The 26,852-nt window shown below is 43.9% G+C and overlaps 1 protein-coding gene across 4 annotated transcripts in view; it reads right to left on the bottom strand.

Moving 5' to 3' along the window:
• Positions 1–26,852, bottom strand: part of EP300 (EP300 lysine acetyltransferase) — a 185,684-nt gene that overhangs the window by 28,261 nt on the left and 130,571 nt on the right. For 2 of the 4 annotated variants that reach the window (XM_077276079.1, XM_077276080.1), the window contains exons 20-25: positions 25,383–25,493; positions 23,716–23,772; positions 14,883–14,960; positions 7,501–7,568; positions 7,257–7,407; positions 610–756 (exon numbers count right to left, since the gene is read on the bottom strand). In XM_077276079.1, coding sequence (XP_077132194.1) covers positions 610–756; positions 7,257–7,407; positions 7,501–7,568; positions 14,883–14,960; positions 23,716–23,772; positions 25,383–25,493 — 612 coding nt within the window. The remainder of the gene's footprint in view (positions 1–609; positions 757–7,256; positions 7,408–7,500; positions 7,569–14,882; positions 14,961–23,715; positions 23,773–25,382; positions 25,494–26,852) is intronic. The other 2 variants (XM_077276081.1, XM_077276082.1) reach the window with 1 other exon arrangement.

The following is a 26,852-nucleotide window of genomic DNA, read 5'->3' as shown; positions in this document are numbered from 1 at the left end:
AGATATGGAGATTATAGCACTCAGATGCCACCCAGGAGGCCTGGCTGATGAGAGGAAATTAACCTTCATCCTCCTGTAGCCTCCAGCTCTGTCAGTCACCACTCATTACATAGTGAGCAGCGGCTGTGGTTGCACCCCGCCAATGACTGACAGTTGGCTCTATACTGATGCACTGCAGAGCCGGCTGTCAGTCAGTGCTGCGGACGTGGTCACAGCCGTTGCTCACTATGTACTGAGTGGTGGCAGAGCTGGAGGCTACCAGGAGGATTAAAGTTAATTCCCTCTCACCAGCCTTGCCTTCATTGCAGGGGTGGCAGAATGCCATTAACTTGCAGATTAACCCCATATATGTATGTTAATAGCGGGGTTTTTTTTGTTTGTTTTTTTTTCACATGACAGGTTCCCTTTAAGTTTTGTTTTACGTACACAGTTCTTAATCTGGAAAGGTTTCGGGATAATATACAGATGTATAATGGATTCTAGCCTTTATTTTCTTTAATTCTACTTGCATTACTCTTCAAACCTTCATGCATCCTTTAACAGGCGCAAATTCATGTTGATTGCCATTTTAAAACACCTTTTTGCTAAAAATCAGCTGTGTGTACCTACCTCTGGTTGGGTTGTGGACAGTCAGAGCCGTACTCTTGTACATGCATACCAAAGAAACACATCTCAACACCGTCTACTTCTTCAAAGGCAAATAAGGCTTTCGTTCTATAAGGAAAGGACTCCGCCATTTCTCCGTTATCTACAAACCTGAAACCAGTATGATATGTTGCATGTAAACCTTTTGTGTTACATTATTTTTAAGACACATTTAAATAGCAGATTAGTAATGTAAACACCGGTAAGACAGGGCACTAAAGAAGTAGTCCACTACTGGGACAACTCCTCATACCCTTCGCTTGGCCCCCATAAAATAATAAAGCTTATACTCACCTCCCCTGCTGACACGGTTCCCACAGTGTCAGTACTCGCTCTCGTGCAGTGCGGTGACACCGTCGTCCAATCACTGTCCCCGCCTCCTGTTTAACCCCTTCATGACCTTGGGATTTTCCGTTTTTCCGTAATCGTTTTTCGCTCCCCTAATTTCCAGAGCCATAACTTTTTTATTTTTCCGTCAATTTGGCCATGTGAGGGCTTATTTTTTTGCGGGACGAGTTGTACTTTTGAACGACATCATTGGTTTTACCATGTCGTGTACTATAAAACGGGAAAAAAATTCCAAGTGCGGTGAAATTGCAAAAAAAGCGCAGTCCCACACTTGTTTTTTGTTTGGCTTTTTTGCTAGGTTCACTAAATGCTAAAACTGACCTGCCATTATGATTCTCCAGGTCATTACGAGTTCATAGACACCTAACATGACTAGGTTATTTTTTATCTAAGTGGTGAAAAAAAATTCCAAACTTTGCTTAAAAAAAAAAAAAAAAAAAAAAAATTGGGCCATTTTCCAATACTCGTAGCGTCTCCATTTTTCATGATCTGGGGTCGGTTGAGGGCTTATTTTTTGCGTGCTGAGCTGGCGTTTTTAATGATAGCATTTCAGTGCAGATACGTTCTTTTGATCGCCCGTTATTGCATTTTAATGCAATGTCGCGGCGACAAAAAAAAAAACGTAATTCTGGCGTTTCAAATTTTTTTCCCGCTACGCCGTTTAGCGATCAGGTTAATGTTTAATTTTTTTATTGATAGATCGGGCGATTCTGAATGTGGCGATACCAAATATGTGTCGGTTTGAGGTTTTTTTTATTGATTTATTTTGATTGGGGCGAAAGGGGGGGGATTTAAACTTTTATATATTTTTTTCACATTTTTTTTACTTTTTTTTTTTTTTTTTTTTTTTTTTTTTTACTTTTGCCATGCTTCAATAGCCTCCATAGGAGGCTAGAAGCAGGCACCACTCGATCGGCCTGCTACATAGCAGCGATCTGATGTTCGCTGCTATGTAGCAGAATTGCAGGTGTGCTGTGAGCGCCGACCACAGGGTGGCGCTCACAGCTGCCGGGGATCAGTAACCATAGAGGTCTCAAGGACCTCTATGGTTACAATGCTGAAGCATCGCCGACCTACGATCATGTGACGGGGGTCGGCGATGCGATCATTTCCGTCCGCCCGGCCGGAAGCGGTAGTTAAATGCCGCTGTCTGCGTTTGACAGCGGCATTAAACTAGTTAATAGGTGCGGTCAGATCGCCATTCTGCCCGCGCCTATTACGGGCACATGTCAGCTGTTCAAAACAGCTGACATGTCCCGGCTTTGATGCGGGCTCACCGCCGGAGCCCGCATCAAAGCGGGGCTTCTGACCTCGGACGTACTATCCCGTCCGAGGTCAGAAAGGTGTTAATTGCGCATGAAGAGGAAGCCAGATCAGCTGCAGCCCGGACTTCCTCTTCATGTTCGATTTGTCTGAAGGCGGAGACAGTGACGCCAGCGCCGATTGGGTGCCAGTGTCATAACACCGCAAGGGAGCCCCGGAACTGCGAGTGCCAACACCACATGAACGGCGCTGGCATTGGAGGAGAGTCTAAGCTTTATTATTTTATGGGGGCCAAACATTCTGATCACGAAGGGATTGTCCTAGTTGTGGAATACCCATTTAAAACAACCCTCATTGTGTATGTCTCCATCGTGCTGCCAAAACAACTTAGACCTTTAGAGTAATAGATGTTACAGCATCTCTGAAGGCATCCAATGTTAACTTGCATCAAGACAATACGAGGAGATCGTTAAGACCTGCAAGTTGACAAGTAGACCCTGAATTTCCTTTTAATTCAGCACATCCCTCAGATGACCCACTGGATTTCAATCTGGGAAATTGAGAGGACAAGTCAACACAACTTGAGCGCTGTCTTATCTGCTCCAGAACAAATTTGTAGTGTGGCCGTGCACATGTAGCCACTGAAAGAGGAATACCATACTATTAAGGTGTACTTGTTTGCAATATTATTTATGTAGGTGGGATATGTCAAAGTAACATCCAAATGAATGCCAAGACACAAGGTTTCCTTGCCTCCATCAGGTTCTCTCCATATCCCATCCTAGTGCTATTTTTCCCAATGGCATGTGACCAGCACCCTGCCGTCCAGGCAATGTAAAAAGCATGTCCTAATGGTCACTTGCCCACTGTAGGCATCACTGAGTCTTGAACTCCTATTAACACTTCACGGTTTGTTCTTAAGATTACTTGGCAAGTAATGATCAGTAATTCCAGGAACACCCTACAAGACCTGAGTGTTTTCGAGATGCTTTGGTACTTACAATGACATGTTTTTACTATTTCTACTAAATGGACTCAATTGAAGTGACAAAAGGATGTTCGTAGTGGAATTTATTTTTAACTAAGTAACCAAGTTTCAGTCTGCAATCTTTATATATTTTTTTTTTTTGCAAGAAAAACCCTGCTTTTACCATGCCAAAGTAACAAAACATAAAAATCCTATGAATACATCAGATATCGCAGTAATCGTACTGATAAGAACAATTCAGTGTTACCACTTTTACTGACAAAACCCAAGATAGAAACATAGTGAGCAAATACCCTGCAGTAAATAAGTAAACAGCAACAGTGCATGACAATAATATAGGGTACTTGGTGAACAATTGTGATTAAAAAACATGAAAGCCATCCCGCCACGTCACAGTGACCCTATTCGGGACAGTCCAAACCTCTAGTATTACAACCTTGCCATTTGTCTAAGGACGTCCCCGAATTGCAGGGTACTGGCTCATTTTGTTTTTATCTTAGGTTTTGTCTGTTTAGTGGCCAGTGTGACGATGCATCTAAACACTGCATACATACCAACTTATATTCTGGTTTATTTCTTTTGCTTTTTATCACTTACTGTAAAAATTTACATCAAAACTTGTGAATATGAAATATATATATAGATATATATATATATATATATATATATATATATATATATATATATTTTTTTTTTTCATTCATCTTAGGGGCACTTCCGTCTGTCTGTCTGTCTGTCACGGAAATCCTGCGTCGCTGACTGGTCGCGGCCGGTAGGCTGCAACCAATCAGCGACGGGCACAGTCCGGCCGCGAATTCGCCCCTTCCTACTCTCTGTCAGTGCCCCCTTCCAGTGAGCGCTCACACAGGGTTAATGGCTGCGATACACAGTGGTGTAACGCAGTCCGTTAACACTGCTATTAACCCTGTGTGACCAACTTTTTACTATTGATGCTGCCTATGCAGCAGCAATAGTAATAAGATCTAATGTTAAAAATAATAAACAATAAAAAATCATTATATTCTCACCATCCATCACCTTTCCTGCTGCTCCTCGCGACGCTCCGGTCCATGCATTGCGGTCTCACAAGATGATGACGTAGCGGTCTCGCGAGACCGCTACGTCATCATCTCGCAAGACCGCAATGCATTCTTGGGACCGGAGCGTCACGAGGAGCATCGGTAAATGCCTGGGCTGGATCTGGGGGCCGACGGAAGGTGAGTATATAACTATTTTTTATTTTAATTCTTTTTTTTTTTTTTTTTTAACAGGGATATGGTGCCCACATTGCTATATACTACGTGGGCTGTGTTATATACTGCATGGGCTGTGTTCCATACACTGCGTGGCTGTGTGCCATACACTGCGTGGCTGTGTGCCATACACTGCGTGGCTGTGTGCCATACACTGCGTGGCTGTGTGCCATACACTGCGTGGCTGTGTGCCATACACTGCGTGGCTGTGTGCCATACACTGCGTGGCTGTGTGCCATACACTGCGTGGCTGTGTGCCATACACTGCGTGGCTGTGTGCCATACACTGCGTGGCTGTGTGCCATACACTACGTGGCTGTGTGCCATACACTACGTGGCTGTGTGCCATACACTACGTGGCTGTGTGCCATACACTACGTGGCTGTGTGCCATACACTACGTGGCTGTGCCATACACTACGTGGCTGTGCTATACACTACGTGGCTGTGCTATACACTACGTGGCTGTGCTATATACTACGTGGCTGTGCTATATACTACGGGGGCTGTGCTATATACTACGTGGGCTGTGCTATATACTACGTGGGCTGTGCTATATACTATGTGGGCTGTGTTATATACTACGTGGCTGTGTTATATACTACGTGGGCTGTATGATACTTGGCTGTGCTATATTTCTCTGCTGTATCTGTGCATCATGAATCGCGGTATGTGTTAAAGAGGGGGGCCCACTGAGACTCTTTCTCCCGGGGCCCTCAAAAACCTGAAGCAGGCCCTGCCTTCACTGATTGTTTGCAGCCGGGCGTGACCAATCAGTGACAGGCGCAGTCCGGCCGTGAATTGGCGCGGAATTTGAAAGACGCTTCGCTACTTGGTTGCGTCCAGCCGGCCGAATCCTGTATATAAATTGCATTATTCTGAAAACTTCATAAATAAACTACATACATATTCTAGAATACTCGATGCGTTAGAATCGGGCCACCATCTAGTTGCTGTATATTTGCTCAGAATAGAAAGATCCCAAAAGGTTATGAATAAAAACATCCTGCAAAAAAACAAGCCCTCATATAGCTGTGTTGATTGAGCACCAGAGACTGGCCATAACGAACAGTAGTTACATTCCAGGGGGAAGAGTTAACTCCTGCAATATCAGTTGGCTCGCTGCAGACTAAAGGCCCCGTCACACATAGCGATTTACCAACGATCACGACCAGCGATACGACCTGGCCGTGATCGTTGGTAAGTCGTTGTGTGGTCGCTGGGGAGCTGTCACACAGACAACTCTCTCCAGCGACCAACGATCAGGGGAACGACTTCGGCATCGTTGAAACTGTCTTCAACGATGCCGAAGTCCCCCTGCAGCACCCGGGTAACCAGGGTAAACATCGGGTTACTAAGAACAGGGCCGCGCTTAGTAACCCGATGTTTACCCTGGTTACCAAAAAAAACAAACAGTACATACTCACCATCTGATGTCCGTCAGGTCCCTTGCGGTCTGCTTCCTGCTCTGACTGAGATCCGGCCGTACAGTGAGAGCAGAGCGCAGCGGTGACGTCACCGCTGTGCTGTACTTTCACTTTCACTTTGCGGCGCTCAGTCAGTGTGGGAAGCAGACGGCAAGGGACCTGACGGACATCAGATGGTGAGTATGTACTGTTTGTTTTTTTTTACATTTACGCTGGTAACCAGGTTAAACATCGGGTTACTAAGCGCGGCCCTGCGCTTAGTAACCCGATATTTACCCTGGTTACCAGTGAAGACATCGCTGGATCGGTGTCACACACACCGATTCAGCGATGTCAGCGGGACCTCAACGATCAAAAAACGGCCCAGGCCATTCCGACACGACCAGCGATCTCGCAGCAGGGGCCTGATCGCTGGTACGTGTCACACATAGCGAGATCGCTACTGAGGTCGCTGTTGCGTCACAAAACTTGTGACTCAGCAGCGATCTCGCTAGCGATCTCGCTATGTGTGACGGGGCCTTAACCCACTTCCCCACCCCCTCCCAGCTCTTGATACAGAGATGCTGTTATCAAGCCTTCAAATCTAGATCCTCTGGCCTACACAATTTTAATTGTCCAGAGCAGCTCTAGCAGTTCTCTCACTTGAGCCATGGGATTCTCTCCATATTCAAGTATAGTGACAGATTTTAGAACAAGAACAACTGGACTAACATTGTGTCACAGTAGCCACTACAGAAGCTCAGCACCAGAACAATGCGACTAAAACAGACACCCAATGAAGGCCCACCCACCAGCAACAAGGACACAAAAGAAAATATGAGCAGCCGCTTCTCATGGCACAAATTGAGAATAATCCCTTAAAGGAAAAAGGATGAGAGTCATGCTGTCAGACACACAGCCTGAATCAGACACTGGTTTGTCATTTCAGAGAATATAATTTGAAAGGCTGAACCAGGGACAGTGCGTCTCAGATGACTAGCCCAACCCATTGTACACACAAATACGGAGACCCTTGTCAATCATGGGAAGTAGTGCAAGAAGACATCAGGAGCCTATGTCCAATTCATGTCCACCATGGCTCGGGCAGCATGAATCTCATGATCTCTGATTCTCTTTAACGAGAAAAGAAAAATCTAATTCAGTACTGGATATAACTTATAGTATCCTTAAAATGAGTACCAACAATTACATAGCTTCAAATATTAGAACCAAATAGATCCAATATTAGTAAGCAAAATTTAAAGCAGACTAGATCTGTGAATTCTTAATCCACAGCTTCCAGTCATGCCTTGAAAGCTTTAGTTCTATGCACATGCTATAATTTGGTACTTACTTTGCCTTCATCCCAGGCTTTACTTCAACTGTTTTATCTGATGCATGCACAACACGCACAGTCACCTCTCCAGCCTCAGGATTTGCTTGTCTACGCAGAAATTCATTAACTCGATTCTCCAAGAAGGTGCCCAACCTTGTAGTTGGCAGCCCTGTGGAAAAAAAGTTAGCAAGTCTTAAAATCTTAAACGCTTACAATGCCAGGTGTCAGAGAGCTCCATCAGAGCTTTTTCTCAAACACTTACTTTTAGCAGAAAACTTGTTCTCTTTCCTGGTGCGACCAGTTTTCTTTAGACAGCCATCACATACAAATCTATAGTTGGGAATAGAAATCACAGTTTTCGAAAACAAAAATTGTTAATCTCACAAGAGATTAAAGGGAATCTGTCACCTTATTTTGGCCCTATAAGCTGTGGCCACAGATGTAACCTGAAAGATAACAAGTTAGATTATACTCACCCAGGGGCGGTCCCGGTTCGAGTCCGATGGGTGTCGAAGGTCGAGGTCCTCTTCCTTGCTTCTGCCGAGGCTCCGGTGTACTGATTTGCCCTGTTGAGGGCAGAGTAAGGTACAGCAGTGTGCAGGCACCGGTCCTCTCTGACCTTTTCCGGCGCCTGCACACTGCAGTACTTTACTCTGCCCTCAACAGGGCGAATCAGTCAGCCGCAGCAGAAGGAAGAGGCAGTCATCGCATGAAGATGGGAGGCGCCGAACCCGGACCTGCAACGCCAATCGGACCTGGGCGAGTATAATTTAACTTGTTTTTTTTATATTTCAGGTTACATCGGGGTCTTATCTACAGCATTACAGAATGCTGTAGATAAGCCCCTAATGGCGGTGGCCACAGTTTATAGCGGCAAAATGAGGTGACAGATTCCCTTTAATAACACTGCCATGAGAAAGGGGGCATGCTATGAACTAATAGCAGTAGGGAATACTTAGGGGCTAGAGATTTTATATTTACAAAAGTACTAAGCTTATATAAGAAATGCAACATTAATGGACATTTGTGATTGTTCTTCCGTTTTTCACAAAGTTAATGATCAATTTGCAAGTTATGGGTTAATGATAAAAGGCTTGGTAGATTAAAAGCTATAATGAGTGGTTCGGATGTGGTACTCAAATATTGTATATATTTATTGTTTTTGCCGACAAAAACTGGTGCAATTTGATTCAATTCCAAACAGATATCTTTGTCAGTGTGTGCCATGGTGGAGAATGGAAAAGATCGTGAGAAGGTGCAGCAGTCAACTCGAGATGACCCTACCTCCATATGTGTTTACATGCAGACTGGCCTTACAGCTAGGACAAAGCCTACTGTATTACACTAGGGAGTGCTTTTCCTTTTAGTTAGGCTTGGAGGTGGCCTGAGAACTATGCCAAGGCAGTTATCAGTTACAGGGGTTGTCCACACTCCAAGGATTGCATCAAATCTTCTCAGAAACACCATGACAGAACATCTCCTTGCCATAAACCTGTAAAATCTAACTCATCTCAAATCTCTAACTCACATACCCAAAGAGTTAAATCTGGGGAAACAAAAGGGTCCTAGATAATTATATGTAAAGGCTGTAATTCTCTGTATTTTAATGCAATACACGAGCAGTCAGATGGTATTCACTTATATTTGTCTTCATGTCTGTAAATTGAAGTGAATAATATCTACGATGAATGCTATGTGAACCGGTTTTCATTTGGTTTGCAATGACTTCTGTTTGTGTGTTAGTTTTATTCGCTGTGATTGTTACTAAAAGCAAAACTAAAAATGTGAATGCATCTTTATATGTTTCATAATAAATTGATCAGATGGAAAACAAAAAAGGGGGTTGACAGGTCTTGTCTGCGGTCAATCTATGTCACTACATACGATACTTCTGAACCCTTACAGCGTTCACACTGCAGTAACGGTTCTCCAATTTTGCTATTGTGCGAATTGCATACTTCCAGCCGCATTCCAACTGGATGTGTGTGACCTTGCTCAATTATTCACTTCAGACCTAATCATTTAGCGATCAGAATTTTGCCCTCTGCAAAATAACAAACCCTTATGCTTAGCAGTTCTGCCATAATATAAAAACCGTTGTCAGATACTTTATAATTCAAAACTATAAGTCAAAACCTCTTCCAGACATCCATTTATCACATACATTTTCTATCCGTAGCTTTCATTGATAGAACATGTACCCATTATAGTCTACGACTATTCTCATGTCAGCGTTTTGGTAATTTTTTTTGCAGACTTTTTGTACGGTGCATATTTCATTACAATTTGTATTTTGACATTAATTAGCACTTCCATTTTACTAAGCCAGTTTTGCTATTATACAGTTTTGTTTATCTCCCCCCATTGTGAGCACTTTTAAGCAGGGCTGTGGAGTCGGTAAGCCACAGTTGCGACTCCGACTCCTGGATTTTATCGGACTCGGACTCCTTCATAAATGGCCAATTCGTAACAAATTTACTGTTGTAAAATATTAACATCGTGCTTATTCAGTTTCTCACCATCATATAAGTAATCAGACCACTTAGAGCAAAAACTATATTTATTAGAATACAATTAGAATATAGCAAATAACTTTTATAAACTTTTCTAAACTCTTGTAAGTAAATATGCAATAAACACTTATGCAGTTAATAAGCAGAAATCTATAAATTTGTCCTCAGAAAAAGTATTGCCTCTGTCAGATCCTCCTTCATGGATGCCCTCAAATCTGATCTAATTATTTTGAGAGCAGAGAACAACCTCTCTACACTAACTTGGGTTGGTGGCAAAGCAGTAACCACTCGGGCAAAATCTGACAATGTCAGGATACAGAGGAATCACTTGTTGCACTGTTATTTTTGATGAACGGTCAAATTTCTCAATTTCTTTTAGTGCACATGAAAAATTCTGCTGAAATGTACTGGCTGTGTTCTTTGATGGGGATGACTCTTCTATGCGGGAGCGCTTTGCATGGTCCTTATGATCCAAATATTTTTCAAAATTAAATTCTTCATCAGTTGATGAGGGTGAAGCTGTGGCAGGACGACCAAATTCTTCTTGTTCCTCCTGACTGTTCTGCAACCCTTTCATCCTTACTGCTATTTCAAACAGAGCTTCTTTTCCTTTAGTTAGCTGTTGATCATCTAGAAGAATCCGATGCATTGGGTCTACATAAACAGCTGCCAAAAGAATGTTATTTTGTAATAGTAGCTCCTCTCTTCGTTTCATTGATGTAGCAATGCCACTTGCAATTAACCCTCCTCTTTGGGACAGGCGAAACATCAGGTTCTTCCACGCCTTTAAGAAAATACCTGGAGTTAAGTCCTCTGCTTGTAATTTTTTAGTCACTGTAAATGGGTGCTCTAGCAATTTTTCCAGCTCAGTCACCTGATTCCACTGACTTTCATTTAGCGTCAGTTGAGGGTTAGCCATGTCTACAAGAAAGGTTTTCAGTTCAACCAAGCGCTGAATCATTAAGTAAGTACTGCCCCATCGTGTGGCTTGATCAATAATTGCCCCTTTTCCAGCACGTCTCTTCAAAATTGAGTCAACTTTAGGGGTTCTGGCAACAGTAGCCAATTTTCTCACCTTGCCAATCAGTGCAGCAGCATGTCCTTCTTGCAGACTGTCTCTTATAGCCAGCTGTAGCGTATGCACAACACAGCGCATGTGATGAATGAAAGAACGTATTGACACAGTTTCAACAAGATCATCTAAACTATCATGTTGCTGTTCATCTGAAGCAACTTCAGTTTGCTCCTCAGTTACAATACTGTGTTCCTCTATTTCAAACATTTCTGTGTCTGTGGACCCAGAATTTTCTTCTAGCTGCTGGTCACCATCATTACTCTCATTCATTAGCTTAATAGTACTGATCATATTTGAAGCATTGTCAGTTACGACAGAAAGAACTTGCTCTTTTTTAAGTTCATAGTCTTGCAGAACCTTTTCCACCAAGACCTGGAGAAACTCACTGGTGTGATGAGCTTTGGTGTCTTTTACTGCCAATGTCTTGGTAACTATTTCATTTTTGTCACAAACAAATCGGACATTGATGGCAAAATAGTTCACTCTGTGACGTGTGTTTAAAAGCTTCTTCGATTACTAATTTTCTAATACTCTCTCGCTCCAGAGAAACACCAAGCTTGCGGGCCATTTCCCCATTGAGACACATAAAAGCTGGTCGTGAAAATGAAATAGGCCCACTATCCTTTACAACAAGCTCTATGATCTGTTTTTTAAATGTATCTACTGTCATTGTCACAGTAACTTTGTCACTGACAAAATATCTTGCAACTGATGGCTGCAAAGTTCTCTGCTCCTTTGTTTGGCTGGAAGAGCTGGGCACTGGTTCATTGGTTTGGATGCAGTCTTTCAAATCCACTGCTTTCAGTACTTCTGGATGAAAGACCTGTAAATGTCTCTTTAGATTAGAATCTCTGGTAGGAGCATTTTTATCTTTGCCTGAATATGCACCTGATCTTGGCTTCACAGCATTTGTTTTCGTCTGGATCATTTGTCATACACTGACAGACAATGTTTTCTATCTTGAGTGATGGTGAAATGTTCAAATACAGCTGATTTAGGCTATGTGCACACTTTGCGGCGTCCTCTGCGGGTTCTCCCGCAGCGGATTTGATAAATCTGCAGGGCAAAACCGCTGCGGTTATCCCTGCAGATTTATCGCGGTTTGTTTTGCGGTTTCCGCTGCGGGTTTACTCCTATACTATTGATGCTGCATATGCAGCATCAATAGTAATGTTAAAAATAATAAAACATGGTTATATACTCACCCTCTGACGTCCCGATCTCCTCGGCGCTGCACGCGGCGGTCCGGTTCCAAAGATGCTGTGCGAGAAGGACCTTCGTGACGTCACGGTCATGTGACCGCGACGTCACCACAGGCCCTGCTCGCACACCAACCCTGATACCGGACGGCCGCGTGCAGCGCTGAGAGGTGAGTATATCATTATTTTTTATTTTAATTCTTTTTTTTTTTTTTTACACAAATATGGTTCCCAGGGCCTGGAGGAGAGTCTTCTCTCCTCCACCCCGGGTACCATCTGCACATTATCCGCTTACTTCCCGCATCGTGGGCACAGCCCCATGCGGGAAGTTAGCGGATCAATGCATTCCTATGGGTGCAGAATCGCAGCGATTCTGCACAAAGAAGTGACATGCTGCGGAAAGTAAACCGCTGCGTTTCTGCGCGTTTTTTCCCGCAGCATGTGCACAGCGGATTGCTGTTTCCATAGGGTTTACATGTAAACGCTATGGAAACTGCTGCGGACCCGCAGCATCAAAATCGCCGCGGATCCGCGGCAAAACACGCAAAGTGTGAACATGGCCTTAATATGACGCTTCTTTGACATTCTCAGGTTTTTAATTCTGCATTCAAAATCCAAATGACAATTGTTTTTCCTAAAAACAATTGTACAAAATTATTGCCAGGTCGTACAACTGATATAGTGGTCAGTAATACTGTTATTCCTCATGTACTCACAGTTAACTGATGCAAAGTTTGTTGAAAGGATAATACTTCTTACAGTCTTCCTCTTCTGAGGAGCAGCTGTGAGATGCTTGGAAGACACACACCTACCGTGTTTCCCCGAAAATAAGCCACCCCCGATAATAAGCCGTAGTGGGGGGTAGAGAAGGGGCGGCTAATATAAGCCATACCCCGAAAATAAGCCGTAGTGGGAAACACGTGGAAAATATAAGCCATGGTACCTTTTGACTGCCTCGGTCCCCTCTGTCCTCTCTCTAGTGGCCCCGAGTGCAGGGTTAACTTTCTGTGTGCCCCGGTCGGCGGGTGAGGGGGAGAGGGCGCCGAGGCATACTTACCTAGTCCCGGCGATCCTGACGCTCCCCCTCCCCGTCCCACTGTCTTCGGTGCAGCAGCCTCTTCCCCTGTTCAGCGGTCACGTGGGACCGCTCATTAGAGAAATGAATAGGCTGCTCCACCTCCCATAGGGGCGGAGCCGCATAATTCATTTCTCTAATCAGCGGTGCCGGTGACCGCTGACAGAGGAAGAGGCTGCGGCACCGAAGACCAGCTGTCCGGGGGAAGGAGCGGGACGCCGGGAGCAGGTAAGTATGACATATTCACCTGTCAGCGTTCCACACGCCGGGCGTCGCGCCATCTTCCCGGCGTCTCTCCTCACTGACTGTGCAGGTCAGAGGGCGCGATGACGCATATAGTGTGCGCGCCGCCCTCTGCCTGATCAGTCAGTGCGGAGAGACGCCGGGAAGTTGGCGCCGAGGAGCTGCAAGCAAGAGAGGTGAGTATGTGTTTTATTATTTTTATTGCAGCAGCAGCAGCACAGCTATGGGGCAATAATGGACGGTGCAGAGCACTATATGGCACAGCTATGTGGCAATAATGGTGCAGAGCACTATATGGCACAGCTATGGGGCAATAATGGTGCAGAGCACTATATGGCACAGCTATGGGGCAATAATGGTGCAGAGCACTATATGGCACAGCTATGGGGCAATAATGGTGCAGAGCACTATATGGCACAGCTATGGGGCAATAATGGTGCAGAGCACTATATGGCACAGCTATGGGGCAATAATGGACGGTGCAGAGCACTGTATGGCACAGCTATGGGGCAATAATGGACGGTGCAGAGCACTGTATGGCACAGCTATGGGGCAATAATGGACGGTGCAGAGCACTATATGGCACAGCTATGGGGCAATAATGGTTCAGAGCACTGTATGGCACAACTATGGGGCAATAATGGTGCAGAGCACTGTATGGCACAGCTATGGGGCAATAATGGTGCAGAGCACTGTATGGCACAGCTATGGGGCAATAATGGTGCAGAGCACTAACTTTTTGGTTAAAAAAAAAAAGTCGCTTTTTTTTGGCTAATATAAGCCATACCCCGAAAATAAGCCATAGTGGGACTTTTGGGGGTAAAAAGAATATAAGACACTGGCTTATATTCGGGGAAACACGGTAGTAAACATCTAGTCTAGAGGAGGAGCTTTACTACTAAGAATTTGCAACACATTTTCACTTTCATACATTGTAAGATTAAATAAGGGCAGTGGAGAACAGTGACACACAAGAAGTAAGAAATGTCTCTATCTCCAGCAGAACTGCTTACCACTGTTGTTCATAGTTTGATAGAACATATGTATTTGAGTAACATTTATAAAATTCATATGAAAGTTCAATTATGAAATATTAATACATTTTTTTTAAAGCTGGAGTCGGAACCGGTACATTTCTACCGACTCCGACCAAAACTAACTCCGACTCCACGACTCCGACTCCACAGCCCTGCTTTTAAGAATTGAAATCATGATGCGGACATTCCAAGATTTTTTTCTAGCACTGTATATATATCAGCGTCATGGATTAAAATCACCCATACAAGTCTATGGATCCATGAAAAACATGGACAGCACAAGAATTGCATCAGTGTACAATCCATGTGCTGTCCATGATTAACAATGCAATAGATAGGGGAAAAGTATTTTTTTTTTTTTTGCAATTCCAAAAATCACTGATGTAAACACCAATGGTAAAAACTGACATTGACCAAACACTGATAAAATTAGGATCCAAAACAATGGTTCAGATTTTTTTTTTTTAATTAAGAACGTGAAAAATCACTGATGCAAACTTACCCAGTTGGCCAAATGGTCTCATTATGCAGGACACATATCTGGTGCATTTTTCGACCACACTCCAAGCATTCCACAAATCTAGAAACAAAAAAAAATATATATTTTTTTTTATTCTGGCTTTTACTTTCTTTATGGGCTTTATTCAGATGATACATTTACCGTATTTTGCAGATTATAAGACGCACCACAAATTTTGAGGAGGAAAATAGGAAAAAAATGTTTTTAATAAAATGGTGGCGATTCTTATAATCCATGCATCTTATGGCTTACCGGGGTTGGTGGCTGCAGCGATGCGGGGTCCCAGGGTCGCTGCTGGAGGAGGCAAGAGTGGAGTGTTGCTGCAGGCTGGGATGAGGGGGTGTTCAAATGTGTGGCGCACGGCTGCGGATGTAAGTTGCTACAGGGGCTCTGCTGACATTTTGTGAAAGCCCACAGCCCCCGCAGTTATATGGTTTCCTGTGTGGCGGACTCTGGGAAAATGGCTGCCAGGGGTGGCGCCTGCACAGATTGACATCTCGGGAGATGAGATCTCATCTCCTGAGATCTTGGTGCAGAGATCTCCATCTGTGCATGCGCTGCCCGCAGCAGCCATTATCTCGGAGTCCACCATATAGGAAACCATGTAACTGGGGGGCTCTGGGCTTTCTCAAAATGTCAGCAGAGCCCCCGCAGCACCGAACACCCCCATATCCCAGGCTGCGGCCTGCAAAAACGCTCCACTCTTGCCTCCTCCAGCAGTGGCCCTGCTCCACTGCAGCCGGTAAGATATATACGCCATTATAAGACGCATCCTAATTTTCACCCCAATTTGGGGGGGGGGGGCGTCTCATAATCCGAAAAATACGGTAATTACTTTCTCACCTCTATCTTTGCAGGTACATGTAAAAGTTGAGAATCAGTTATAGCGGTTTATATACATATTTTGTTATTTAGTTCAGAATCTAGCAGAAAATACTTCGCATAAATTTACAGTATTTGAATGCAGATGGTAGTATGGTAAATATTTTATATTTAGTTTTGATTATTATTTTAGACAATTAAATCTACCTATATACGATATCTAATTTGTATTTTAATAATAGTTTTATAAGTGTTATTCATAAAAGCAATAACAGGACGTTCTCTATGTGTCTAAGTGTTAAGCTTTCATTTTCCATTTTTGAAAGTCTAGTTAATTGGACAAAGCGAACTTCAAGGACTTCTGCGGAATTCATAATAAATGTCTCCAGGAGTCATAATTTATGACTCGTTATTTTTCCATTTAAAATAGCTTCTCTCTTAGGTAATGTAATGTAAGAAGCCATTCCTATTGTTTTTTTTCTCTCTGTGGTTGTAATAAAAACTTGTCACTTGGCTTCTGAGATCAGACAAGCCAGTACACCAAGAAACCCTGCTTGTGTGCTCTAGTCTCGGATTGCCTTCCTGATTTGATCAAAACTGGTAAATGTGTGAAACATTTGGAGTTTCTCCTAAACCTTTCCATACAGGTTTCCACATCAGTATACAGCCATGTACATGAGCCTTTTTCCACCCAGTGATGCAGATTTTTGTTATCATTGGTATATGAACTGCAAATGAGGTCTGAAGGTCCCCAAACGCATTAACTGGTTATTGGCCAATGAAGAAATTGTATGTCGTAGCCAAGTAACAGTTCTAGCCCTGCGACAAACCTTTCCATCGGGCTGATCACACGGGTTCTGTAACTGCCACCATGATCTCTGTGGCAGGAGAGGAGCTGTGTTACTTCGCGATGAACGCTCCTGCTTGAGTTGCTGGGATCAGTGCTTGTGCGGATTCGGCCAGTTTAATCCTCTACATGCTGCAGTCAAAACCAACTGTGCCATCTAAATAATTAGACAGTGAGGCAGCCCCATGTGACAACTGCGGGTACCGATGGGTTGCTTTGGTAGCTGGGATCCTACTTTTATTAGTCTGTTCCTAAGGTAGGGTCTAAAAAGATGGTGATCAGCTTTTTAGGGAGACATACACTGCCACATTACAGCAGTGTATTGGGTGTGTGATCAAGCTCATTGAAGGTGGTGGGGTCGTGGGACTATAGACGTAAAAAAAAAAAGTTTAAAAAAAAAAAAAAAAATCCCATAAAAAAATTATAATGTAAAAAAAAAAAAAAAAAAAAAATCTGATCACCATTTGTATCCTTGTGCCCGTAATAACCAGACTTAACATATTTAACCACACAGGTAAAAAAAAAAACCCTTTTAAAAAAATTACAAAATTGGTATTTTTGCTAGTCCCACTTCAAAAACGCGCAAACGAAAAACCAGGCTGCAGGTTTCTCTTCCCGCTGACCGGGGGGTAGTCGGGCAGGTTTCTCTTCCCTCAGACAGGTGGGTAGTCGGGCAGGTTTCTCTTCCGTCAGACAGGTGGGTAGTCGGGCAGGTTTCTCTTCCGTCAGACAGGTGGGTAGTCGGGCAGGTTTCTCTTCCGTCAGACAGGGGGGTAGTCGGGCAGGTTTCTCTTCCCGCAGACAGGGGGGATTCGGGCAGCAGGTTTCTCTTCCCGCAGACAGGGGGGAGTCAGGCAGCAGGTTTCTCTTCCTGACCGGGGGGTAGTCGGGCAGCAGGTTTCTCTTCCTGCTGACCGGGAGGAGTCGGGCAGCAGGTTTCTCTTCCCGCATACAGGGGGAGTCGGGCAGCAGGTTTCTCTTCCTGCTGACCGGGAGGACTTGGGCAGCAGGTTTCTCTTCCTGCTGACCGGGAGGAGTTGGGCAGCAGGTTTCTCTTCCTGCTGACCGGGAGGAGTTGGGCAGCAGGTTTCTCTTCCCTCTGACCGGGAGGAGTTGGGCAGCAGGTTTCTCTTCCCTCTGACAGGGGGAGTCGGGCAGCAGGTTTCTTTTCCCGCTGACCGGGGGGTAGTCGGGCAGCAGGTTTCTCTTCCTGCTGACCGTGGGGTTGTCGGGCAGCAGGTTTCTCTTCCTGCTGACCGGGGGGTAGTCGGGCAGGTTTCTCTTCCCGCAGACAGGGGGGATTCGGGCAGCAGGTTTCTCAGCCCGCAGACAGGGGGGAGTCAGGCAGCAGGTTTCTCTTCCTGCTGACCGGGAGGAGTCGGGCAGCAGGTTTCTCTTCCCGCATACAGGGGGAGTCGGGCAGCAGGTTTCTCTTCCTGCTGACCGGGAGGACTTGGGCAGCAGGTTTCTCTTCCCTCTGACCGGGAGGAGTTGGGCAGCAGGTTTCTCTTCCCTCTGACAGGGGGAGTCGGGCAGCAGGTTTCTTTTCCCGCTGACCGGGGGGTAGTCGGGCAGCAGGTTTCTCTTCCTGCTGACCGTGGGGTTGTCGGGCAGCAGGTTTCTCTTCCTGCTGACCGGGGGGTAGTCGGGCAGGTTTCTCTTCCTGCTGACCGGGAGGAGTCGGGCAGCAGGTTTCTCTTCCTGCTGACTGGGAGGAGTTGGGCAGCAGGTTTCTTTTCCCGCTGACCGGGGGGTAGTCGGGCAGGTTTCTCTTCCCGCTGACAGAGGGGGAGTTGGGCAGCAAGTTTCTCTTCCCGCTGACAGGGGGGAGTCAGGCAGCAGGTTTCTCTTCCTGCTGACCGGGCGGCAGTCGGGCAGCAGGTTTCTCTTCCTGCTGACCGGGGGGTAGTCGGGCAGGTTTCTCTTGCCGCAGAAGGGGGAGTCGGGCAGCAGGTTTCTCTTCCCGCTGACAGGGGGGTAGTCGGGCAGCAGGTTTCTCTTCCCGCTGTGAGGATTCCCTAGCAACCAGGCAACCCCCACATGTACTCAGGCTGGCTAGCAGCCGTAAATCATGCAGATGCCTCAACAAAAACGAAATCTCCGAGCAGTTACAAATACTCGGGAGACCACTGGAGTGTGCTCAGGAAAACCCAAGCAACGAGTACACTCGCTCATCACTAGTCATCTCCTGATGATGGTTTCCCTTTAAGGCCAGCGTCACACTAAACGTATGGAAAACCGGTCTGAGTCTTTTTTGCCGAGAGTCGCGCAAGTGTTCTCCGTATGGTCATACGTGTGTAATGCGTTTGCAATGCGATTTTCTCGCGCGCATGACAGGCGTATGGTTTTACTTTTCTCTGATTTTTCCCACTGAATTATATTGCTCAATGGGCTGAAATGAGGAAATGTGTGTATTTGTCTTAAGCTAGACGGATGGTCCGTGTGGTGTCCGAGTTTCTCACACCCATAGACTTGCATGGGTGAGTCTCTGACGATATACGAGTAAAATCGCAGCATTCTACAATTTTACACGCACGTCAAATACGCCTGAGGAACAAAAGGATGATGGGAGCTGCCCCATAGATTAACACTGGGCGGAGCGCTATGCGATGTTTTCTCTCATACAACACGCCCATATTCTACGGTAGTGTAACTCCGGGTAAAGAGCTATACAAATAGCCTATACACACCTAATGAAAGGAGTTGTCTGGTCTTAAACTAAGACGCCATTTTAATCATTTTGTATGCTTGAAAAAGACCTTTGATGGTTGAAACGTTGCACTTGGCACAATAAAAGAAGCTTTTTCACCTGGATTGGATGCTGTCCTTCATCATTTTTTTGGGTCTTAAACTAAGTCTGCAGTCTATGCGACTGCAGACCTGGGAACACTCACAAGCACATTGTGAAGCAGGAGAATTTTTCCGATGCTGGCATCAGGAACGGTGGTTATGTGGCAGCAGGCATGAGAAATGCATACTCCCGGCCACATTCCAACTAGATGGGCACAGCCTCGCTCAATGTAAGTGTATTGAGAGAGGCCGGAAACAGTAGTCAGAATGTGGCCGGGTGCATGCATGTCAAATACCTGCAGCTGTATGACCGCCCCCCAAGAGAATCCTCAAAGCACAATATTAGGATTCACAAGTCTGCAGTCACATAGAGTGATTGCAAGCTTGTAGTTTAAGACCAGACAAACCATCTAAAAAGGCACACTAAAGCTGTGTTTAGTGTCAAAAAGACGACAAAATGCTATCATGAGAAGACAGAAAGCCTTTCTTATTGTCCTGTCCCTAACCTACATTGTCCTACATTGTCCTTATTGTCCTGTCCCCTAACCTGACGGGCACAAGGGGGCATTCTTTGCGTCTGGAGGAGAGAAGGTTTTTCCACCAACATAGAAGAGGATTCTTTACTGTTAGGGCAGTGAGAATCTGGAATTGCTTGCCTGAGGAGGTGGTGATGGCGAACTCAGTCGAGGGGTTCAAGAGAGGCCTGGATGTCTTCCTGGAGCAGAACAATATTGTATCATACAATTATTAGGTTCTGTAGAAGGATGTAGATCTGGGGATTTATTATGATGGAATATAGGAATATAGGCTGAACTGGATGGACAAATGTCTTTTTTCGGCCTTACTAACTATGTTACTATGTTACTATGTTACATACACATTAGATTTACACTAAACAAATGTACGGTTTTCAGTGGGACTCCTCGACCTCCTAATGTGAAACACTTAGAAAAAACGGTGTGGCAACAATCCACACTTAATAAATAAGCAATATTGATAGTCAAAATCACAGTAACAGATTAGACAACATGAACAAAGTACATATAGGTGGAGGAGACACGAAGGTAGGCAGGGGATGGGTGTAAGGGTCAAGGAATAATGGGACCTGAGAAAGCTGGGCGGGTAGAAATCATGAGTGCACATGGATAGCACAGAATGGAAATCAATATAAATACAAGTATAAGGTATCCATGTGTCAATGTTACAGCAACCCATACCACCCATACAATAGCTTACCCATAGTGAGTCCAGACCGCTGCAGCCCCCTTGACACGAGTTTCGTGTGCTTACTTTCTCAAAGGGGAATAGATGACCACCTAATGTGCATGGCAGCTTCTGACTCTCCCGTGTACGCATAATTTTAGGAGAGTTCAGGATTAACCAAATTCAAAACCTTGAATCTATTTTACCAGGAGACAAGTTGTTGCCCCATTGAAAACACATATACACTTGTTCGCGAGTTCATACAGTACAGACCAAAATTCTGGACACACCTTCTCATTTAAAGATTTTTCTGTATTTTCATGACTATGCAAATTGTAAATTCACACTGAAGGCATCAAAACTATGAATTAACACATGTGGAATTATATACTTAAAAAAGTGTGAAACAACTGAAAATATGTCTTATATTCTATGTTCTTCAAAGAAGCCACCTTTTGCGTTGATGACTGCTTTGCACACTAAGCATTCTCTTGATGAGCTTCAAGAGGTTGTCATCGGAAATGGTTTTCACTTCACAGGTGTGCCCTGTCAGGTTTAATAAGTGGGATTTCTTGCCTTATAAATGGGGTTGGGACCATCAGTTGTGTTGTGCAGAAGTCTGGTGGATACACAGCTGATAGTCCTACTGAATAGACTGTTAGAATTTGTATTATGGCAAGAAAAAAGCAAAGCTAAGGCTAAGTTAAGTAAAGAAAAATGAGTGGCCATCATTACTTTAAGAAATGAAGGTCAGTCAGTCCAAAAAATTGGGAAAGCTTTGAAAATGTCACCAAGTGCAGTAGCAAAAACCATCAAGCGCTACAAAGAAACTGGCTCACATGAGGAAAGGAAGACCAAGAGTCACCTCTGCTTCTGAGGATAAGTTTATCTGAGTCACTAGTCTCAGAAATCGCAGGTTAACAGCAGCTCAGATTAGAGACCAGGTCAATGCCACACAGAGTTCTAGCAGCAGACACATCTCTTCAACAACTGTTAAGAGGAGACTTTGTGCAGCTGGCCTTCATGTAAAATAGCTGCTAGGAAACTACTGCTAAGGACAGGCAACAAGCAGAAGAGACTGGTTTGGGCTAAAGAACACAAGGAATGGACATTAGACCAGTGGAAATCTGTGCTTTGGTCTGATGAGTCCAAATTTGGGATCTTTGGTTCCAACCACCGAGCCTTTGTGCGACGCAGAAAAGGTGAATGGATGGACTCTACATGCCTGGTTCCCACCGTGAACCATGGAGGAGGTGGTGTGGGGGTGCTTTGCTGGTGACACTGTTGGGGATTTATTCAAAATTGAAGGCATACTGAACCAGCATGGCTACCACAGCATCTTGCAGCGGCATGCTATTCCATCCGGTAGGTGTTTGGTTGGACCATCATTTATTTTTCAACAGGACAATGACCCCAAACACACCTCCAGGCTGTGTAAGGGCCATTTGACCAAGAAGGAGAGTGATGGGGTGCTACGCCAGATGACCTGGCCTCCACAGTCACCAGACCTGAACCCAATCGACATGGTTTGGGGTGAGCTGGACCGCAGAGTGAAGGCAAAAGGGCCAACAAGTGCTAAGCATCTCTGGGAACTCCTTCAAGATTGTTGGAAGACCATTTCCGGTGACTACTTCTTGAAGCTCATCAAGACAATGCCAAGAGTGTGCAAAGCAGTCATCAAAGCAAAATGTTGCTACTTTGAAGAACCTAGAATATAAGACATATTTTCAGTTGTTTCACACTTTTTTGTTAAGTATATAATTCCACATGTGTTAATTCATAGTTTTGATGCCTTCAGTGTGAATTTACAATTTTCATAGTCACGAAAATACCGAAAAATCTTTAAATGAGAAGGTGTGTCAAAACTTTTGGCCTGTACTGCATGTATAGAGAAGTTGGTAGTTGATTAAACAACAGCAATCCAACGAGGCAGTTGACCGAGTAACAGCCATCCAAGGTGTATGAGTGCCCTTAAGAGTTTAATAATTTTTTTTCTTTTGGGGGGGGGGGAGGGTTTGCAGAAAGTTTCCGAATTTGTTTTACAGACCTACTTTAACGCCTATGCCCTCAAAACATTTGTATGGTCAAATTCACTGTAAATTATTTTAATAATTTAGTGTAGCAAGGTGAGAAAAAAAAACCCTTAAAATTAAGCCTTTAAACTACATCCTAGCCCATTAGTTAAGGCAGACCTGTGTGTCCTTATGGCTACAGGTTAAATTCCTATTGCCTACCATCTGTCCTCTACACCTTGTTTTGCTTGTGGTCTGTAATCATGGGACATTGGGAATGATTACTGCCTGCAATGATACTTCATTTTATTGTCCCAAGATAACTACATTTTAATATAGACCATGAAATAGTAGACTTGTACAAACTCTTTTAAAGGGTTATTTTCATCTATAACTTTCATGGCAAAGACAGTAATAACCAAGCCCTGGACACCACAAGCAGGTTTACAAAAACCGCCGAGTACAGGTGGGCTACAGGTGTAACTCCCATAGAAATGAATGGGAGTCACAGAAACAGCACAGCACAGTGAGCAGCTCACTTTACTACACTGTCTCAGTAGTTCTCATTTCTGTCTATGGGAGTTACACAAACCGCGAAGCATAGATGTATTTGTAACCTCGCCTCTGGCGGCTGGGATCTAGAAGCAGAAAACTATATAAATCAGCCAAAACATGGAAATGTGCTATATTGAAGAAAAAAAGATGCGGCACTCACCAGTTCGAATGTGTGTGAAAAAGTCCTTTATTTCATACCTTGGGACTAGGACTAAAACATGACGTGCAGGTTACAGAGGCAGCAAGAATTGACAGTCTCTCCCCGCTGCCTCTGTAACCTGCACATCATGTTTTAGTCTTAGTCCCAAGGTATGAAATAAAGGACTCTCTCACACTCAATCGAACTGGTGAGTGCCGCATCTTTTTTCTTCAATATTGCACATTTAAGCACTTTATGCAGAGCACCAAACACCGTTCCATCAGCCGCTGCTGTTGTCTGGTGCCGGTACTTTTCTCTTTGAACTTTGCAAAACATGGAAACAAAGCTGTCAGTATCTGACCAATGCATAATCGAACAACATTATCTTTCCCAACAGCATTGAAAACCGTTAATTTACTGAAAAAGTAAATTGCAGCGAATACATACAGTTCTGGATCCAGAGTGTCATTTTTCCGTTTGGAGAACTGGTCTTTGCTGATTGTTCTAAAATGAACAAAACCAAATCAGTGAAGGAAACAAGCTAAGAATATATAGACTTTCACACAGCTTACTACCATACAGTTTTTATGTACATGTATAGCACATATAGAGCCACCAGCTCCCATTGTGAGTCTTCTGATGTTGCCTTATTGAAGCCCTGGTGTGTTTGCTCTCCACATATGGTACTCAGTTCTTGGTCTGGGCTGGAGGGTTGGGATATGTGTGATTGAGCTTGTAAGTGTGTGTAAGAGTGGGTGTATGTATGGGAGTTTTGTGTTATCTGCCCCATTCTCTGGCTCTTGTGGTTTTGGCCACAACTCCGTTGGATGGTCGTTCATGTTATCGTGCCTCATGTGCTTATATCAGAATACTTGGCACTAATGCTTACCACGTGCCCCATCATGCTATGCCTTTTTTGGTAATCTAGATTCACTGTTGTATATTCATGTGTGTAATATTTACCAATTGTTACTTGGACATTGTTTGTGATTCAATAGTGTTTGATATATGGCCTGGTGATACTCCCTTAGTGCCCATCTAGCTACAGACAAGCTTCAGCAGCACAGTCTCCTACCACTGACAGTATGTGGTAATTCAGAGTAAACCTACAGCAGAAAGGATTTTAGGCCTGAACATAACTTAACATGACTGCCTGGACAACGGAACTCCTGCTAACGTTTTTTGAAGAGATTTCTTTCTGACATTGTCATTTAAATGTAAAAGATTTGTGTTTATGTACTTTATTTCAATAGATCAACTCAACAATCACAGTAGAAAAAAATAAATGACTGCTCTATTGGACAGTGGATTGTGTGAACTACAGTAATGTAAAGGTTTTTCTGTATAAATTTTATACAAGTAGGAGGAAGATTTATTACAAAAATCTGACAAGTTTAACAGACTTTTGGCCACCAAAAGGTATCTATATGTGGGATGTCATAACACACGTGGATACTTATTTGCTATCACACAAAACCCTAATTAGCTTGTATCAGAGGGAATCTGCATGGACATTAGAGCATGCCACGGATTTTAACATCTGCCCCAAGCTCATTTTTGTTTGGATTTTGAACAAACCTTCAGATAAATGGGCTGTAAAGCCAGCACCACCCAGGAAAACCGCAGGCCACCGCATTTACAAAACTTACTAGTGTAAAGAAAAAGGTGAAAATCATGGTGCACACCACAATCTGCAACTTGTAAAATGTTTCTAAATAGTGGGTGGGTTTTGCAAAAGAGCGGAGGGCCTCAGTGAGCATAAGAATCTGAGTAAATGTGACGGGTAAATTAATTATTTTGGCAACTGCATGGCAAGAAATGAGTCGGATTTATTAAGAGGTACAAGCCTACACCAAGAAAAAAACAAAAAAAAACCTTGATGAAAAATACGCCAGGTTTATTAAGACCAGCACAAAATGTGCAGTCCTAATAAATGCCCCCCCACTATCTGAACCTAACATGTGACAAGTCAGTAACCTGTGCAAGTACAAAGCCTTAACAGCAATGCTCCCTCACATAATACAATATATGCACTTAATATCATTTTACATCTCAAAACTACAAAGTCATATACACATACAAATGCTACATTTAAGAGAAATATCTTCACTTACGTTTGTGGTTGTGTGGGGTCGTCACCTAGAGACACACTCTCCCCTTGGATCTCGTTGAAGCATTTCTCACAGAAGTGGTACCTATCAGCAAGAAGGCCATATTTGGGTGAACTGTGCGTTCACGCAACGACCGCCGAACCACGCGAGACGGGAAGCCATCAGTCAGAGGATGTTGCAGGAGAGAGACAGGGTGTACGCAGGAGGTCACATCAGGCCAAGCCACGAGCCCAGGTAATTTTTTAATATAAAGGATTTTTGGGATTTCATTGCAATCAAAGCCACCACAGGTACAAGCAAGGGAAGGGCAAGAAATGAACATAAAACAGAGAAAAAAAAAAGCAGGGTTGGGGTGGGCATGACAAAAGCCAGACAAAAACAGACAAGACAAAGCAGAAAGCCAATGCAAAGCACAGATTAGCAAAGGATTCTCTTGAAATGGGATTACAAGCAGCAAAATCATCACAGCAAATCAAAAGGGAGGATTAAACAAAAACTAATAAAACAAGGTTCAGAGACAAGGGTAGAGTTTGTCATCTTGCTCCGCTTAGAGATATGGTTTAACTTAAGTCACCAATATCAGAGATATGGATGCTAAACACACACACAAAATATTTCACAATTTTTTTTTTAAGTAAATATATTTGTAAAGGAGTTATTGAAATTCTCACCAGATGTTGGTAACATATACAATCCACACAGACAAAGAAATCAAACCATAGATGTCCATAAATTAAGTTACCATATGTGTAATAATGAGAAATTACACAGGAAAAAAGTATTAAACACGCTTAATGAAATTTAATACTTTGTATAAAAGCCTTTGGTGGCGATGACAGCTTCAAGACGCCTCCTGTATGGAGAAACTAGTTGCATGCATTGCTCAGCTGCGACTTTGGCCTTTTCTACCACACACTCTTCAAATCCTGAAGGTCCCATGGGCTCCTATGAACTCTGAGCTTTAGTTCCTTCCATAAATGTTCTATTGGATTCAGGCCAGGTGATCGGCTAGGCCATTCTAACAGCTTTATTTTCTCTCTGAAACCAACTGAGAGCTTTCCTGGCTGTGTGTTTGTGATCATTGCCTTGCAGAAATGTCCACCCTTGTGTCAACATCATCCTGGTATATGTCAGCAGATTTTATCAAGACTGTCTTGGTAGGTCTGTCCATTGATCCTTTCTTCAACTTAGTTTGCCAGTGCCATATGCTGAAAAAAATCCCCACACCATGATGTTCCCACCTGCAAACTTCACTGTTGGTATGGTGCTTTGGGGTGATATGCAGTACCCATCTGCCTCCAAACATGATGTGTATTATGAGATCCAAACAGTTCAATTTTGGGCTCATCTAACTAGACTATAATCCCCCTGTATTTCACTGGCTTGTATAAATTTTTTTGAGCAAACCTTAAAAAGCACTTTAACATGATTTTTGTTCAGCAATGGAGTCTTGGCGTGGTGAGCGTGCCTACA

Source organism: Ranitomeya variabilis, chromosome 8 (genome assembly GCF_051348905.1).
Source record: "Ranitomeya variabilis isolate aRanVar5 chromosome 8, aRanVar5.hap1, whole genome shotgun sequence".
NCBI lineage: Eukaryota > Metazoa > Chordata > Amphibia > Anura > Dendrobatidae > Ranitomeya > Ranitomeya variabilis.
Note: the sequence above shows the minus strand (reverse complement) of the source record. Positions and strands in the feature narration are given on the sequence as shown.